The sequence below is a fragment of the Rutidosis leptorrhynchoides genome, chromosome 10 (genome assembly GCF_046630445.1).
Source record: "Rutidosis leptorrhynchoides isolate AG116_Rl617_1_P2 chromosome 10, CSIRO_AGI_Rlap_v1, whole genome shotgun sequence".
NCBI lineage: Eukaryota > Viridiplantae > Streptophyta > Magnoliopsida > Asterales > Asteraceae > Rutidosis > Rutidosis leptorrhynchoides.
This window is the reverse complement of record NC_092342.1, coordinates 20,265,283-20,285,729: the sequence shown is the minus strand read 5'-3', so window position 1 is coordinate 20,285,729 and position 20,447 is coordinate 20,265,283. Positions and strand designations below refer to the sequence as shown.

Genomic DNA, 20,447 nt, shown 5'->3' with positions numbered 1-20,447 from the left:
AGGTAAAAATGACATCTTTTAACCCAAATTTAAATATATGACCAACTCATATTACCTATAATTTCGACGCGTCGTTATTAGAACTCATGTGGTAGGTGTATGTGTATCGCATCGATTAGGATTCGTTTGGCAAGTTTCCATAGGTAGTGTGGTTGCTATCTGGCATTTTGTTTCTTAGCAGAAAACTTGAAAGTATCCAAAATGTAGTTGAAATTTGACTTTTGTAGTACATCACAAGTCAAACCCATAAACATGGTTATCAACTAAATAACTTCCTCTGTGCTCAAAGTGGGTTATGTTGCCCCATTTTTCAATTACTTCTTGTTCCAGGATTAATTAATCTGGTAAATTATATCGATTTATTTGCATTTTTCATCAGTTTGCTGGACCGAACGGTTCAATATTAGACGATGTTTTAGACAGTTCAATAGTTTGCAGGGTTGAATACTAATTCAATTAGCAGGTTATGATCCTGGTTAAAAGTAAAAACTAGCTCAATTATTTGAAGGAATCTGGTTAGTTAAACATTGTTAATATACCACACAAAACAATTGGTTAAACTTGTAAACAGGCTTCCTAAATATTTTTTCAATTAGAACCACAATACCACTCAAATAATTAGAGCATACGGTGTCAACTTTCTCTTTCAGCGTTGGAACCTTCGTCACATCCGACCGACGGTGAGACGACACCCTTCTGCCGTCGGTCCGCCATCTTGGGGTCCAAAGTCTTGCAGAAGACGTTGCATGCGACGTTTAAGTGGGACCCATTCTTTGAACTTATATCCGTTACAAACGAATTTTGTGCCTTTTTTGTTTTTTATTGAAAGAACTACTAAAAAGACTTAACATTTACACACCAAATGGTATGGAATCGTAGGGGCGGCTAAGATACACAAACGCAAAATTAATGATGTGGAACCGAATTTGAAGTCGAGTGTTGCTTGCCCACAAAGCAAAAGATTATCTATTTTATTTATTAAATTTATTTACTTGTTTAAATTATTTGTTTCCTAAATTCAAAATACTAATTAGTGATAGAGTCCAGGTTCGTTTAGACACCGTAGTCGGTTAAATGTTATATTTATAATTTATAATTATATATATAACACATCCTTGTAAACATAGCAGAATCCATCTTTTCAATTAATAAAAGTTATATGAGTTTCATACTCCTATTCTTGTTTACGTAAGTTTTTTTTACGTGAATATTATTGATTAAATCACGTTGGTGTTTTAATTGTTTGTTGGAAGAGCGTTTGTCTTTCAACGGATTCTTTGATCCTTATCAATTGGTATTCAGAGCAATCGATCCACCCTATCATTATTCCGATTAGTTGGGTCTCTCCCACGTTTGGATTTTGATAGTTTATCCTACATATCTTAATTCCGATTAGTTGGGTCTCTCCCACGTTTGAAATTCGATATATACTATCTAAAAAAAAAAATTCATCGTTACTGTTCACGGTACTGTTCATCGTCAGAAAAAACGCGTCAGAACACTATTCATCACCAGAAAACGCATCAGGAAATCACTGTTCATTCGACGGGTTACTGTTCATCGAATTTTTTTTTCCCCTTTTCTTTTCTTGTTCAATGACCGATAAGGGTAATCAAAGTCACGATCTCGCTACCGCCCTAAAAAGACTCAAGAACACGTTAGATATAGTTAACAAATCCAACGAACGTGCAAAACAACGATGGCTTGAAGAAGAAACCCGAAGAGCTACTTATGATGCTTCAGTCGAATCACAACAATACGATCAATATGAACTCCCACAATACCACCGATGCCCCATTTACTATGAACCACAATCCTACCATCAACCATACTATCTACCACTGCCCTACTATCATCCATACTATCAACCGCAACTCTACCATCAGAGTCAGCCTGTTAAGGAGAGTCAACTTGAGACAGAAAATAATAAAATAGTTGAAGAGAGTCAGCTTGAGGTAGAGAATATATCCTCATGTCTAGAAAAAGAAATTAATATCAAAGAGATACGAAGTGATATGAATGTTAGTGTTGATAAAGATAATGCAACGTGTTTTGATGTACGAAGTGAAGATATAATCTCGGTCCCTAGTGAGCAAGAACAAGTAGGTGAATCACAAGTTGTCTATGAAGGTGAGTTGACGCCACTACAACTAACTTCAGGTGACAATATAGTTGATGAATTAAATATGATTGCTCATAATGAAGTCAAAGAGGTTGATTTCAACACGATGATGTACAAAGACTTGGGAGACAATCAGTTCCATAAAAAAAGGTTAGAAATTGAGAATCTAATTATGGTAACTGACTTGATTGAGTTTACATCAGGTATATCATATGATGTGAACGGGAACTCGAGGGCGAGTTCTTTTCGAGAAGGGGAGAAGGGTAAAAGGGTTTTAGAGCATAATAATTTTGAAAGAGATCGTCGCAAACAAATTTGGAGTGGCAACGATGAGTTTGTCATTGATGTGTTTTCATTTGACCCGGGCATATCATTTTATTTGAGTTGCACTCTTCATCTAGTTGTCATTGATTGGCAAATCTTTGATCCGGGTATATCAACATATTTGAGTTAGAACTCGAGGGCGAGTTCTTTTCAGGTGGGGAAGACTGATGTGGAACCGAATTTGAAGTCGAGTGTTGCTTGCCCACAAAGCAAAAGATTATCTATTTTATTTATTAAATTTATTTACTTGTTTAAATTATTTGTTTCCTAAATTCAAAATACTAATTAGTGATAGAGTCCAGGTTCGTTTAGACACCGTAGTCGGTTAAAGGTTATATTTATAATTATATATATAACACATCCTTGTAAACATAGGCAGAATCCATCTTTTCAATTAATAAAAGTTATATGAGTTTCATACTCCTATTCTTGTTTACGTAAGTTTTTTTTACGTGAATATTATTGATTAAATCACGTTGGTGTTTTAATTGTTTGTTGGAAGAGCGTTTGTCTTTCAACGGATCCTTTGATCCTTATCAATTAATTTTATCAATTAATGTGTATCTTGAATTTGATCCCGATGAGTACCGACCTGGATTCAAGCACGTGTATAGTGACGAAGACGGAAACTATACTAATTATTTTTTTAGTATTTTTGCGACATCCTTGAATTTTCAAGGTAGTGCGCCGCGAACTCTGGCAAAATGGCAGATTGCTGAAATAAATAAGGGAGTTTAGGGGTAAATGGGTAATTTCATAATTAAAACCTTTTAGATGGTGTTTGGGGCCGAATACTCTGATTTTACACCAAACACATTATAGAAACTTGAGAAAGTGAATGGCGATGATGGTGATTTAGAGAGAGGAAGAACCAAATTCTTGAAGAAGTTAATTGCATAATAGCTGGGTGTTGTTTAACTAAGGGGAAGGAGAATCTCAGCTTGTTCCTCCTCAATCATCTCCTTCTCTTCAATTTTGGGTAAGAACCCTAATTTTAATTTTATACAAATTGAGGATTAGAATTTATGGTATGGTGGGGATAATTATATGAGTTGTTAAGCGCATTTTAACCTTAAATTAGTAATTATAAGCTAAAAATTTAAAAGGTTTTGTGAAATTAGGGTTTATGAGATTGATGGGTAAATTGGATGACAGAAGTTAGTGATTTTAAGTCATTGTTCATAAGTCAAAAAGCTAAAATTTGGAATGATCTTGTATTTATATAAACTTGTATCTAGTTAATTAATTGAAGTGCTTATAGTTAGTTAGATATGATTTAAATGGGAGTGAAGATCGGTTTTAGTGTTTTAATGGGTTTGATGTGTAATTTTGTATTCTAAAAATAACTAGTAAAAATATTGCCCGTCCCTCCCATGATCCCGCCCCTGTACGTCGTCGCTGGAAAAGTTCGGCACGAAAAGATAGGATCGCCACGAAAATTTCAGAGAGAAAAACTAATGTAGTTTTTGTTAATGCATGTTTCGATGATTGTATGAAGCTTACTACTCTTAATTATTTTTAAAGTTCTCTATCAAAATGGTACTTTTAGGTTGAGTGTTTCGATTTGGTGTATGGTTGGTTATTTCAATCCTTACCGATTTTTTTTTTTTGGGTACACTTGTATGGTTAGTTGTTTCAATTGTCGTGTTCGATCCTTCTTTGTAGCATGATATTCTTTTGCTTGTTGACGCGGCTCGCTCTTAGTTGATCCGGGTTGGGTGTTTTTTGTGTTGTGTTCCTAATTGTGAGGTGTGCCGTCTATTGTATCAGTTTTTTTTGTTTTCTTTAGTCTTTTCAACGAAATTTTTTGTTTTATATAGTTATTGTTATTTCGTAAAATAAAAAAATTTCTTTTGGTATTTTCATCTTAGAAATCAAAAACCGCAAAGGTTGACCTTCCTATTTCGTCTTTATGTGGACGTAAATGTTGTATGTAATTGTAACTAGAGTTTTTTACGTGTGGGATTTATTCATGTAAACATCTGCATAAAACGTCTAACATGTAAAGATTAACAAAAAGGTATAAAAATTGAATTAAATGACTTTAAATTCATGGTAATATTATTATTGATGTCAATCGTAGTCACAATAATTAGATTATGTATAAGAAGGCCCCTGGCTATGATTTTTAAATAGTATTTAAAAAGAGTAAACATAAAATTATCTTAAAATTTGGCTTGGGAGATGTTACGATACTTAAGTGTTGCTTGATTTTTAAGATGTTTTTGTTTGAAGATCTGCGGACTATGTCTGTAAAGAAGATGTGACCTAAAGGTCTGTACGCTGAATAATGAAGACTGTTTGTTTTTATGTCTGTAAAATAGTTTCATCTTGTCTGCAACACTTAGAAGCATATTTTTAAGTCTGTGAGGTTGCAGATAAAATAAAACATTATTTTACCTTATGTCTTCAGAAAAATAAACTGTCTGTAGTACAAACGTCTGGAGGCGTGCAGATATAAGACATAATAAGATTTGCAGACCGAAAAACAAGCAACATTTTAGATTCCAATCTCGTTGGATAAGCTTATTACTCTATATATCTAAATGACTAAATGACACAGGCCAAGTGAATAGTAACACTCATAATTTTCACAAATTCACCTCGAACTTTTTATATTTTCACAATTCAACCCCGCCCTTTATAATACTTAACTTCATAGCTTTTACAAACTTACCACAAAGTTTTCGCAGTTTATAATCTAACCATTAAACTTCCCATTCATTATAAATCGATCACATAATTTTACTCACAAACAACTAATCATTATTATTATTATTAATAAATCAAACACTTTATTATTGTTTAACTTTTTTTCGTTATTATAAATTAACTACGCAACTCTATATATATATATATATATATATATATATATATATATATATATATATATATATATATATATATAAGACAAAGGCTTTATGAATAGTTCTTCCCCATGTTTTAATCGTTTGTACGTCGTGCAAAAAGGTTGTACCCACAATGACACCACACTAAACATTGACAATCATTATAAACTTTAGGGCGCCAAATGTAAATTCTTAGGGTAAAAAATGTAAACTCAATAGGGGTCTAAAGTTAAACTTCAAGGGCCAAATCGTAACTTCTTTATTTTCCATAAAACTCCCCAACAAATCCACCTAAATTTTTAACCGCCTTTAAATTTTCGTACGACTCGGGATAGGTTTATAAGACATAACCGTTAAACACGAAATAATTTTACGAACCAAACACAACAAATTATATTCGAAACGGAATTCCGACGCGAAGCGAGGGCTCCTCCTCTAGTTGAAATGATTAGGAAAAAGGTTTAATAACAGTACATGAAATACTTGTTAGATTATGTGTGTGTGAATAAAATACTTTACTTTTTCGACGTTTTAGTTAAGATCTTTCATTGATTTTTAACAAAAAATCTTTTATAAAACCAAGAAGAAAGATAAAAGAAAATTACAAAGTACTCGTAAATAATTTAAGTCATAGGTTTCCAATATAATCTAGCGTTAACAAAACGACAAACTTGCAAAAGACGACGAAACATGACATGTCATGAATGCTTGGACTTTTGTTATTTTGAGAGATTCTTTATACGGTTATTTTTAGTAACGAGTTTTGAGATCGTTAAATACACGTCCGTAACAATTTATTTATTTTTTTCCTATATTTTGTGGTGAGAATTTTGGTCGTCTTGTCATTTTTAGCTTATCAAACGACCATCAACAAAAAGCTTACAAAACTTGTGGTGAGAATTTTGATTGTTTTTGTCATTTTTAGCTTATCAAACCACCATCAACAAAAAAAACTTACAAAACTGCTCCCTAAACTATGGTACAATCTACAATTTCTTCAGGGGTATAACACGTAACATCATTATTTTATTAAAAAACTTTAAACAAACTCCACCCAAATTTTAACGTGGCGTATCTTTTCGCTCGCATCGAGTTAAATTTTTCTGACACCACAGTTCAACTCGAACTAATTTTACGAACACAACGCAACTAGCTATAGCGAAACAGACGCATTTTAAAAAACATTAAACATTTCGGGCTATCTTTCATACATATATATACACATAATAAACCAAAAACTAACTACATCATATCGAAGGTTTCGTCCTCCTTTTAAACGCGGTTTTCCTGGCGTTAAAAACGTGTGGACCATTAGGTACATTAAGTACTAATCACGTGCATTCAAACACACCCGTATCAACGCGTTTTTAAATCTGTAAATAACTAAATACATAACACTACGTTAAATATGAATATGTAACTCGAAAAGTCCCGCCGCATCGCGCGGGCTATCTTACTAGTTAATTTCTAACTGTCACAACCAAAGATATATTTTTAATTTTCTTATTTTTTTCTTGAAGTTTTTTAAAAAGATGACCTTTAGAACTATCATTTGTAATTAAAATTTGTAAAAATAAATTGTACATTCAAGAATTGAAGGAAGTTATTTTCATGAAATGGTTGACTATTTTAAATATACAAGAAAATTTAGCATGTGCAAATATCTTAGCTCTTAGGAATGTCATTAAAATACTTCATTTTTTCTTCAAAAATAATGAAAAATTTTATAACTAAATATTTTTCATAAAAAATGAAAAGGTCTAACCGATATATTTATAACATGAGAAAACCACGAGCCTCGAAACAACTAAAAACACGAAGTCTAACCAACTAAACGAGACTCGCCCTAACCAACGGGATAAAACCAAACGCAAACAAATAACATTAAAACACGGTAAAAATTAAAGCAATAAACTTGACCAAGCCCACTAAACCAACCAAATAAACAAAACTAAAAATACGACAACCAAGCGCACACTAAACAAAACTCAAGCTAAAGACCGTCATTCGTGTGTGCAGCAGAAGAAACCTTTTTACCTATATTAACATGTTTTGAAAACTTTCCCCTAAGTTGTAGTGACCCGAACTTTTCCATGTTTATATATTAAATGAAAACTATATTTACATGATTAAATGGTTCCAACATGTTAAGCAATCAAACTTGTTAAGACTTGATTAATTGAAATGAGTTTATGTAGACAATTGACCACCCCGTTTGCCTGATAATTCACGAACGTCATAACTTGTGATAATTATATAATCGTTCTATTTTTTTTTATGATGTAAGTTTTTATTTTGTATATATATAAGAAGAAATACAATTAAATCAAAGATGTACAAGTAAAACACTATTTGCTACAGTAAAATACTATTTGCTATAGTAAATTTTCGCTTGCTGCATTGAAATACTATTTGCTACAGTTAAATGCTATTTGCTACAGTAAAATACTATTTGCTACATTACCACTATTTACTTGTATTCAATTCGTATTCGTACTCGTACAATACACAACTTCTAAATGCATATACTATTAGTATATACACTTCAATGATCAGCTCTTAGCAGCCTTAATGAGTCACTTAAACATGTGAGAACCATCATTTGGCAACTAGCATGAAATAACTAACAAAACAACAAACTAATGGAGCCTATATAGACTCCTCTAATTCACGTGAAGATCACCAACCACAAACACATTCTCATTTCAATTTTCATGCATCAAACTACTCTCTCTCAAGTTCTCTCTCATTGTTCTAAGTGTTCTTCATCATCTTCATCAAAATCTACATCAATCTAGCTCATAAATCCATACATAAACCAACTTACAAAACAACAACTCAAGAACACATCAAGAACACTTTCAAGTTTACTAGCTTACTTCCCATCTTGCAAATCCATTTCGAGTAATTATCCAATCTCAAGAAATCTTTGTTATTTACAGTAGGTTATCTTTCTAATTCAAGGTAATACTCATATTCAAACTTTGATTCAATTTCTATAACTATAACAATCTTAATTCGAGTAGTAAACTCACTTGAACTTGTTTTCGTGTCATGATTCTACTTCAAGAACTTTCAAGTCATCCAAGATCCTTTAAAGCTCTAGATCATTTCTTGTCATTTCCAGTAGGTTTACCTACTATACTTGAGGTAGTAATGATGTTCATAACATCATTCGATTCGTATATATATAACTATCTTATTCGAAGATTTAAACTTTTAATCACTAGAACATAGTTTAGTTCTTGTTCGCAAACAAAGTAAATCTTTCTAACTTAACTTTTAAAATTAACTAAACACATGTTCTATATCTATATGATATGCTAACTTAATGATTAAAAACCTGGAAACAAGAAGAACACCGTAAAACCGGACATACGCCGTTGTAGTAAAACCGGGGGCTGTTTTGGGTTAGATAATTAAAAACTATGATAAAATTTGATTTAAAAGTTGTTCTTCTGAGAAAATGATATTTCATATGAACATGAAACTATATCCAAAAAAATCATGGTTAAACGCAAAGTGGAAGTATGTTTTTCAAAATGGTCATCAAGATATCGTTCTTTCGACGGAAATGACTATCTCTTTCAAAAATGACTTGTAACTTATATTTCCGACTATAAACCTATACTTTTTCTGTTTAGATTATTAATATTTGGTTCAATATGAAACTATATCAATTGGATTCGCTCAAAACGGATTTAAAACGAAGAAGTTATGGGTAAAATAAAATTGAACATTTTTGCTTGTTTTAGCTACGTGAAACTTTGTAACAAATCTATACTAACCATAACTTAACTAACTTATATTGTATTATACATGTATTCTAACATATACTATGTAATCTTGATAGACTATAGACACGTATACAATTTTTTGACATATCATATCGACGTCATCTATATATATTATTTGGAATAACCATAGATACTCTATATGCGGTAATGATCGAGTTAGCTATACAGGGTTGAGGTTGGTTCCAAAATAATATATATATTTTGAGTTGTGATTGAGTCTGAGACTTGTATACACTGGGTCGTGGATTGATTCGAGATAATATATATTGATTTATTTCTGTTCTACTAACTGTGGACAATTAATTATGGACTACTAACGTTGGACTGTCAACTTAACAAACTTAAATCGTTAAAACGTAATAAAATATGGTATGAATATATTTCGATCATACTTTTATATATATGTATATATTTGTTATAGGTTCGTGAATCAACCCGTGGCCAAGTCTTATTTTCAGACAGAGTGAAAATACGTGAAAGTGAGTTTCATTTGCTCCATTTTTAAATGCTTTTGCAATATATATTTTTGGGACTGAGAATATATGCGCTGCTTTTATAAATGTTTTACGAAATAGACACAAGTAATCGAAACTACATTCTATGGTTGGATTATCGAATCGAATATGTCCCTTTTAGCTTGGTAGCCTAAGAATTAGGGAACAATACCCCTAATTGACGCGAATCTTAAAGATAGATCTATGGGCCTAACAAACCCCATCTGAGGTACGGATGCTTTAGTACTTCGATTTATTATTATACGGACGAGAGGATTCTGTTTTGGGGATATTCTATATGCATCTTGTTAATGTCGGTTACCAGGTGTTCATCATATGAATGATTTTTATCTCTATGCAGTTTGCGAAATGTCTGATATGAGATGGATGTTTATGAAAAATGAAATCTTGTGGTCTATTATTACAATTTGATATATATATATATATATATATATATATATATATATATATATATATATATATATATATATATATATATATATATATATATATATATAGATTAAACATATAACTCACCAACATTTTGTTGACGTTTTAAGCATGTTTATTCTCAGGTGATTATTAAGAGCTTCCGCTGTTGCATGCTAAATTAAGGACAAGAATTGGAGTCAGCATGCTTGTAAAATATTGTTTAAAAACTGCATTCGGAGATTTAAATCGATGTGTAATATTATTGTAAACCATTATCCAATGGTCGTGTGTAAAACGTTATATTTTAGATTATCATTACTTGATAATATACGTTATGCTTTTAAACCTTTATCGATAAAATAAAGGTTATGGTTTGTTTTTAAAATCAAATGCAGTCTTTGAAAAACGTCTCATATAGAGGTCAAAACCTCTCAACGAAACCAATAAATATGAAACGTTTATAATCGATATGAAGGGGACATTTCAGTTGGTATCCGAGCGTTGGTCTTAGAGAAATAGAAATTTGCATTATTGTGTCTAACCGAGTTTGTTAGGATGCATTAGTGAGTCTGGACTTCGACCGTGTTTACTTGAAAAACGATTGCTTAACACTTTTTTGTTGGAAACTATATATTGTTAACATGTAAATATTATGTGATATATATTAATCTCTTAACGTGTTTGATATTGTGTGATAGATGTCTACCTCTAGTACAAATCCCATCGACTCACCTAATGATAATGAAGAGTCGAATATATTATGGGAAGATTCACAAATTCCCGAAGATGAACCGGAAGAAGAGGAACCGGAAGAAGAGGAACAGGAAAGAAGAGGAACCGGAAGACGAAGAGGTTCCGGAGGAAGAAATATTAATAACTACAGAAAACGATTAAATAAAAGAAAATCACCAACAAATGGTCCAAAGTTAAAAATGGTTTGTGGTGTCTTCGCGGAGGAGGAAAAATATTGGGAAAATTACCAATTTTCTGATGAATCGGATCCCGACGAGGATTCCGATGATGTTATAGAAATTACCCCGACCCAATTTAATAAGGCAACAGAAAATAATAAGGGAAAAGCCATAAAAATAGAAAAATTTGATCCCAAAACCGATGAACTTTATATTAACATGAAGTACCCTGATGGGGTGTATCGTAAACACCCGTATTTTTTAAATTTTAATTATAACCCGGGAACATCTAAGCCACCAGGTTTTTCTAAACTATTTGTGAAAACGACGGCTCGTATTAGAGGAGCACCATGTAACCCTAGGAAATTAGCAAAATGAAAGGAGTCCGAAGAGGAAGAGACAAGTGAGTCAGAATAAAGAGTAGTAATCTTGTTATGTAATATATTTATTGTAGTGTGCTTGTACTTTTATGATATATGTAAAATTGCTTGGATTGTTTGTTAATTATCTTTTACGAATCTAATCCTTGTCTATCTTACAGTATAAAACACAAAATGGATGTTAAGGATAGACAACCGAGTATTTTAGAAGACCTACCAGGGGATATGATTGATGAAATCTTGTTCAGAGTCGGTCAAAATTCATCAGTACAATTATTTATGGCGAAATTAGTGTGTCGAACATTTGAAAGATGTTCCAGGCATGCCTTAGTTTATAAAAGGCTTTCCTTTGAAAGATGGGGTATATCACATTGGGGAGACCTTAAGTTACGTCGTGTTTTCTTTAAAGCATTAAGTGCGGGGAACCCAAATGCAATTTTACGCTACGGGTTGAGAGCCTATTTTGACTCCACATATCCCAAAATAGGACTTCGTTCTTTAGAAAGAGCTTCCAACATGCAACTTAAAGAAGCATGTTATGTTTATGGGTTAGTGATGTTCGCTTCTCACCAAATTGAGAAAAAGAACATCGGATTACAACTGTTAAATAAAACATTCCCACAAGTGACGGATTCAGTAGTTGGGGTGAGAAACAAGATTTTTAGATTGTTACAGGGCTGTTGGGCATTACGTAACCCTCGTCCTTTTGACGACGTTACAACATGTTGTCTTGCCAACGACCACAACGGTTATTTTCCACAAGACCAAGGATGGAAAATAATACTAGTAAAACCCGAATGCATGATTTGTTTCTGGACTTATGAATTACGTGTCTTTATTGCCTTTGCTGAACGACTTGCGTATTAACTAGAATTGTCTTCACAACTGCCTTGTATCAAAGTTATTGTGTACTATATTTCATGCTATATGTAAAATAGCAGTATTGTAAGTTTGTAAAATATTGTATAAAAGTTTGAATGCGAAATATTATTGTAACCAGTTTTTCATATAGAATTGTAGTAGTTGAATTGTATATTAGCTACTAAGTAAGAACTTAACGGGTAGGTACTACCCGAATTAAAACTTATAAAACGCTAATATGAAGAAAAACTTTTATAAATGAGTTCATATTATGCTACGAAATACTATTGACTATTCTTAATATTCTATATGATTAACTTAATTCTTTTGGCTATTTTTGAAGGAAATGGCATCAACGACTCGTCAGAACTTGAACATGAGCGAGGAAGACTTCCGTTCTTTCCTTGCAGTAAACATAGCTGCAGTACAGGCTGCAATGCAAAATAACAACAATAACTCAGGGTCTAGCAGTGGAGTTAACTCCACAGGAAACCGTGTAGGATGTTCCTACAAAGCTTTCACTGCCTGTAAACCTCTGAAATTCGATGGAACTGAAGGACCAGTCGGACTGAAACGATGGACCGAGAAGGTCGAATCTGTGTTTGCTATAAGCAAATGTGCTGAAGAAGACAAGGTAAAGTACGCCACGCATACCTTCACATGTACCGCGTTAATATGGTGGAACACCTATCTCGAACAAGTGGGATAAGATGCTGCTTACGCACTACCGTGGTCAGCATTCAAACACTTATGAATGAGCAGTACCGTCCCAGAAACGAAGTCAATAAGCTCAAGACAGAGCTTAGGGAATTACGAACGCAAGGATTCGATATTACCAAGTACGAAAGACGATTCACCGAGTTGTGTTTATTGTGTTCAAGAGTGTTCGAAGATGAAGAAGAGCAGATCGATGCGTTTGTAAAGGGGTTATCAGAGAGAATCATGTAACTAACCAATAATTGTATACACATTAGCTATTAAGTTAAGAAAGACGTTTAGCTGAATTCTACTACAATATAATAAAATAAAATAATAAAAATGGAATAATAACAATAAGTAATACTCCATTAATAATTATCAATGATAATTAACGGAATGGTAATAATAATAATAATAATAATAATAATAATAATAATAATAATAATAATAATAATAATAATAATAATAATAATTATAATAATAATGTGTTTTTCTGAGCCGAGTCCTTTGAGTTTCTAGTTTGTTATTGTTTGTAACTTGTTTTTATGGCTTGGCTCGGCTCGGCTCGGTTGAATTGCCCGATATTTTTGTTTAGGTGTCTTGTTTAAGTTGGGTCCGAGTCCACTTTCCTTGCTTGTTTGATGTTTTCTTGGGGAAAGAATTTTCACCCGGTAAATATTACTAAAGATAAACAAAGCTTACAATCACGAAATGCAAAAGACTAGACGCCTTTCATTGATTTAATGAAGTATTCTTTTTATATATATATATATATATATATATATATATATATATATATATATATATATATATATATATATATATATATATATATATATATATATATATATATATATATATATATATATATATATTACATATACTCCTTACGTCCCATATTAACAGTTCGTCTTTATTTTTTGGTCCATTGATAATGTTAAAAACGAACATATATTTCATAGCATTATTCCTCAAGAAAGACAAGATTTTAGTTACAATTGTTCTATTTACAAGTGATATTCGTTTAAATATTAAAAGGTGAAGACAAAAGACAGATTCGACAAATTGAAGACACAAAGGTCCAAAAAGCTAAAAAGTACAAGATACAATCAAAAAGGTTCAAATTAATGATAAGAAACGTCTAAAAATGACAAGAGTATAAGACGCAAAACGCAAAGTACACGATATAAAATAGTACGAAAGGACGTTCGAAAATCCGGAACCGGGACCTGAGTCAACTCTCAACGCGCGACGCAACGGACCAAAAATTACAAATCTACTATGCACAAGAATATAATATAATATATAAATAATTATATTAATTATTTATATTTTATATTTATATATATATTATGTCGGCAAACAAAGATCCAAAAGGTGTGAGCTGGATCCGATCTCTCCGCGACTCGCGGAGTTCTAAGAGCAAAGGAGCCGCGACTCGCGGAGCCCCAAATTGTGAAACTGCCTATAAAAGCCAACGCATTTGATCCGTTTTAAATATCCTAAATCCATATATCATCTCTCTCTATATACGTAAATACATATATATAATTTATATTTTAATTTTAATTTTAATTAATAATAATAAGGTTATGTTAGCGAATGTTGTAAGGGTGTAAGTCGAAATTCTGTCCGTGTAACGCTACGCTATTTTTAATCATTGTAAGTTATGTTCAACCTTTTTAATTTAATGTCTCGTAGCTAAGTTATTATTATGCTTATTTAAGCCGAAGTAATCATGATGTTGGGCTAATTACTAAAATTGGGTAATTGGGCTTTGTACCATAATTGGGGTTTGGACAAAAGAACGACACTTGTAGAAATTAGACTATGGGCTATTAATAGGCTTTATATTTGTTTAACTAAATGATAGTTTGTTAATTTTAATATAAAGATTTACAATTGGACGTCCCTATAAATAACCATATACACTCGATCGGACACGATGGGCGGGGTATTTATATGTACGAATAATCGTTCATTTAACCGGATACGGGAATGGATTAATAGTCTATGGAATTATTAAAACAGGGGTGAAATTATGTACAAGGACACTTGGCATAATTGATAACAAAGTATTAAAACTTTGGGTTACACGCAGTCGATAACCTGGTGTAATTATTAAACAAAGTATTAAAATCTTGTTACAGTTTAAGTCCCCAATTAGTTGGAATATTTGTCTTCGGGTATAAGGATAATTTGACGAGGATACTCGCACTTTATATTTATGACTGATGGACTGTTATGGACAAAAACCAGACGGACATATTAAATAATCCAGGACAAAGGACAATTAACCCATGGACATAAAACTAAAATCAACACGTCAAACATCATGATTACGGAAGTTTAAATAAGCATAATTCTTTTATTTCATACTTAATTTCCTTTATTTTATATTTAATTGCACTTCTAATTATCGCACTTTTATTTATTGTCATTGTATTTAATTGCACTTTTAATTAACGCACTTTTTAATTATTGTATTTTATTTCATCGCACTTTTATTTATCGCAATTTCATTATCGTTATTTACTTTACACTTTAAATTAAGTTATATTTATTTTTAATATTTTACATTAGGTTTTAACTGCGACTAAGTTTTAAAATCGACAAACCGGTCATTAAACGGTAAAAAAAACCCCCTTTGTAATAATAATATTACTTATATATATTTGTATTTTTTTATAAATTAAAACTAATATAGCGTTAAGCTTTGTTTAAAGATTTTCCCTGTGGAACGAACCGGACTTACTAAAAACTACACTACTGTACGATTAGGTACACTGCCTATAAGTGTTGTAGCAAGGTTTAAGTATATCCATTCTATAAATAAATAAATATCTTGTGTAAAATTGTATCGTATTTAATAGTTTTTTTCGTTGTAAAAATAAAGCTATTTCATATACACCTCGCATAACATCATCCGTCTCATATTAATGGTTAACTTTCATAAATAGATAAGAACTAGTCCGGTCCGGCCAGCGTGATGCGTCGGGAATTTTCGGCCGGCGTATTCATATTTAATGCAGTTTTATTTACAGAAGGGAAAACGGCCCATGTGTTACGTGTCGTTTCGCGGCGAGCAGATACGGGTTGTCGTTGTGTTTAGCATTTTTTAAAAAGTGTACGGTTCGGACGTCGTTAGTATCGTTTCGTTGATAAAATTATTTCGAGTCTGACGGTGTTGGTGAAAAAATTTAACTCGCGGCGAGCAGGAGATACGTGCTGTCGTTGTGTTTAGCAAAAAGTGTCCGTTTCGAACGTAGTTAGTATCGTTTTGTTCATAAAATTATTTCGAGTCTGACGGTGCTCTCGGAAAAATTTAACTCGTGGCGAGCGGGAAGATACGAGCTGTCGTTGTGTTTAGCTTTTTTTAAAAGTGTCCGTTTCGAACGTAGTTAGTTTCGTTTTGGTCGAAAAAATATTTCGATTTTAACGGAGTGTTTGGTGAAATTTAACTCGAAGCGAGGAGGAAGATACGGGCTGTCGAAGGGTTTGAGTGAGGTTTTTATTTTAATTTACAAAATTGACGATCTAACCCCCTGGAGTTTAGGTTACTTTTTGCAAGGTGTTTATAGGTGAGGGGGGAGAATGGAAAATGAGGTGTGAAAAGGGTTTGTCACTATTGCCGTTTTGATAGTCAGCAACGACCAAGAGTTCCATCTCTTATATAATATAGATAAGAATCATTAGTTAAAATACTCTTACTTTATTGTAGTAAGATAGAAATAAAAATATAGGTAAAAAGTAAAGGTAAAACTAAAAAATAGACAAAAAAAAAGTACATGTGGGAGTTAGAGATGACAATGACCACCCGATCCAACAGATATCCATCTGATCCACTCGATTTATGATGAATATGGATAATTTAAATGGATATGGATACGGATATGAGTGAACCTAAATTGATATGGATATGAATATGGATGAAAGTTACATCCATGATTATCACCTGAAATACACATATAAATACATATATATAGATATTTGCAAAACATTTGTTGTTACAAATGCATTACCATTACATATACATTTTGTTTCCAACCATATAATGAATCAACCATGATATATTACAATAGACGCGTATCTCATAAAATAAACATACATTATATATATTTTAATTATATTAAGTTTTGTGTTAATTAGATAAGTAAAAAATATTTTAACATTATTTGAATATCCAATGGATAAATATCCAATGGATATTCAATAACCCGTTTTATCCACTGGATATAGATATCGATGGATGAATTGAAATTAAATGAATATAAATACGGATATGAATATGAATTAACAAAAACAAAATTGATATAAATATAAATACGGCGTTACCGATCTATATTTGATCCATTGACATGTTTAGTGGTGGCACTTACATTTTTTAAAATTATATATATATATTTTTTGTGTATTATTAAAGGGGGATGATTCTCACACACACTTTTTTGATCCTCACACACCTATTTTAACCTTTTACTCTTCTAATAATACTCAATTGGTGTGTAAGGATCAAAAAAGTGTGTGTGAGAATCATCCCCATTATTAAATTGAGACTGATGTGGTATTCTTATATTTTTTTTCGGAAACGAAATAAAAATAAATTGAATTGAAAGGGTACTACGTTTGTCGTTTTGTCATATACAATAGCTTAACTACAGCTTAACAAAGTAAATGGTCATAAATTGTAGTTAAGAGAAATGGTACTCATATATGACACTAAACTCCTCATGCACACGTATCTTTTTCTCTCTCTTCCTTATCTTCTTTTTAAAAGGCCCTAAAACCATCAACAACCAAAAAAAAAAAAAAAATCTCTCCTTACTTCCGTTTTCTTATGTCAATCTTGTTTCCATTTTACCAAAATTCAACTGATCAAAAATAAATGGGAAGATTGAATTTAAAAAAATCTAATTTCAATTTTGTCACCAACACTTGGGTTTTGATTCGAATCACTTCTTGTTTCTCTTGAAAAACATCATAATTCTCATTTTCAAGCTCAACAGTTTTTTATTTATTTTTATTTTAGTACTCCATTTATTTTATTTTTCGTGTGTAAAGATTTTGGCAGAGATGCTGAGGAACAGATCAAGAGCTGTAACGAAACAATCACCGATCATGACAGATCACCAACCTTCATCTCTTTCACCCGGAAATACACAAAATCCGACCCGATCCATTTCATCTTTTCTTGGTTCTCCAAGGTTCTTCAATGGCTTCTTTTCTCCTAAAACCATCTCACCAACTACAATTCTTAATACCAACAATCAAATTTTTAATTTTGGCGCTAACCCATTTCGATTCAGTAAAACCCCAGAAAAACCCACAAAGATTTTTAGCAAGTTCAAACACAAATCTGAGAAAGCTGATTCTGAAGGAATTGCACTTGCTCTTGATCTTCTTCAAGATAATCATAATGACAATATTATCTACAATAAACCAAAATCAAACTTAAAGATTCAAGTCCCATTACTTGACCCATATCCAAATGGATCACCCGATTCACATGGTGATTTTGGGATAAAGACCAAAAATCCTCATCTTTCGGATGATCCGACTCCAACCGGATTCGGATCCCCAAAATTTTGTACTGGTCCGTTATCTTTGAAAGAGATGGAACTTTCTGAAGAGTATACCCGAGTTATCTGTCATGGGCCTAACCCGAAAACCACCCATATTTATGATAATTGTGTAGTGAATAGCTGCTGTGATAATTGGGTCGGGTCTGAACCGCCATTGCAAAGTATACTAAGCTTTTGTCAGACTTGCAAGAAGAACATTGGTGATGGGAGTGACATTTTTATGTACAGGTTAATAACAAAAATCATAACTCTTATTCATTTTATATTGAAAAATTAAATCTTTATGGGTGTTACTTTCTACTTGGCAAATGATCAATTTCATATGTATAATTTTTATTTTAATTTGTTTAAAATTTAACAACTACTTAAACACTTTAATGTGTTCATCCCAATTTTATGCTAAAAATGTAAATGTAAATATGTATTATACATAAATTAAACACTCTCTTACAGAATGTGTTATTCATTGTTCTTAAACTGTACAAAATAATATTACCAAGAGTAATACGGAGTAATAAATATAAAATAAGTAATTCAATTCTTCTCTTATATATATATCCAATATTGTCATGTTGTCATTAGTCACAACATATTTTTTAGTTACTTGTAAATTGTAATCATATCAATTAGCTTTTCTTGAAGGTTATATTTCTATTTTTATAAAATTAGTAATTAGTAATATCAACCTATGAGTTATCCATATTTATCATTTAATAATGTTTATATCTGGGTCTTACTTTCAGGTTTGTTTTTAGCATTTTTTTTATATAATTATTATAAATATAAATATAAATTATAATATTGGATCATTGGTACTGAATAAGTGTAATATTGTAACAGGGGTGAGAAAGCTTTTTGCAGTGAAGAATGTAGATGCCAAGAAATGGTTTTGGATGGATTGATGAATTATTGAGCACATAGAAATTATGTCAATTTACTATTTTGCCCCACAAGTTACCTGAAGTTTGTCCATTATCATCAAAGAGGATATTTCAACTCAACGTTATTTTTAGTGGCAATCTTGGTAGTAGGTGACGTTTTTTCATAGTGAGATGAGAGAGACTATATAATGTGGAAAAGGAATAATTAAATAAAATAAATATATAAATAAAGGTGTCAGAGTTGATGTGAATCTTGCTTTCTTTGAAGTGTCAAGTTATGATTGTTGTTGAAACTTTTGTCTTAACTTTACTTTTTACATGACACTTGATACCATTTTTCAATCACTGGTAATTTTTTCACACTTTAAAAGGTGAAGTTAAATCTAAAATTAGAGAACTCCGATCGGTACCATAGTGGGGGCTGCCTAGCCGACCGTTTATCTGGGCGTCAATGACAGCGGACCGTTCAAGGGTCCGCCCAGCCTATCGTGCTCCGTTTCGCATTTTTTGGTCACATTTGTGAACGGAAAAAAGTGTGTGTTCAACCGTTTGAAAAAAAATAAATTCCAACGCCTATTTTTAACTTTTTCTTTTCTTTTACGCTCTATATATACACATTCATTCTTCATTCTTTTCATTCTTTTCATTCATACATTCATCAATATTTTTCATATTCTATATCAAAATTATCATCTCAAATTATCAATCTTTTTTCAAAATAAAATGAATCCAAATAACTCAAATTTCGATCATGATCTAAATGTAGTATTAACGATCATGAATACCACTAATAATCGATCACTCAAAGCACTTGACCAATTGGATGAGTTAAGCGATAATGAAGAAGTTGAACTCGTGCCAAGAGCACCTAGAAGATATTCATATAGAGATCGTGAAAGTCGCGCAAAAGCTTTATGGAGTGATTATTTTTCCGACACTTGTACGTTTCCAGAAGATTATTTTCGTAGACGTTATCGAATGCGCAAAACATTGTTTCTCCGTATATGTCAAGGTATAATGAATTTTTCTCAAACGCCGATTCCCGAGTATTTTACTTATTTTCATCAAAGACGTGATGCTACCGGATTACTTGGTTTTAATATTGTTTATTAAAA

The 20,447-nt window shown here is 31.9% G+C and overlaps 1 protein-coding gene across 1 annotated transcript; it reads left to right on the top strand.

Annotated features, from left to right (window-relative positions):
* Nucleotides 1–17,675: 17,675 nt before the first annotated feature.
* On the top strand, nucleotides 17,676–19,583 carry LOC139872268 (FCS-Like Zinc finger 8-like). Its single transcript, XM_071860107.1, has 2 exons — nucleotides 17,676–18,679; nucleotides 19,292–19,583. Exons 1-2 carry the CDS (start codon nucleotides 17,943–17,945, stop codon nucleotides 19,362–19,364), a joined length of 810 nt encoding a protein of 269 aa, XP_071716208.1. The 5' UTR covers nucleotides 17,676–17,942; the 3' UTR covers nucleotides 19,365–19,583.
* Nucleotides 19,584–20,447: the final 864 nt, after the last annotated feature.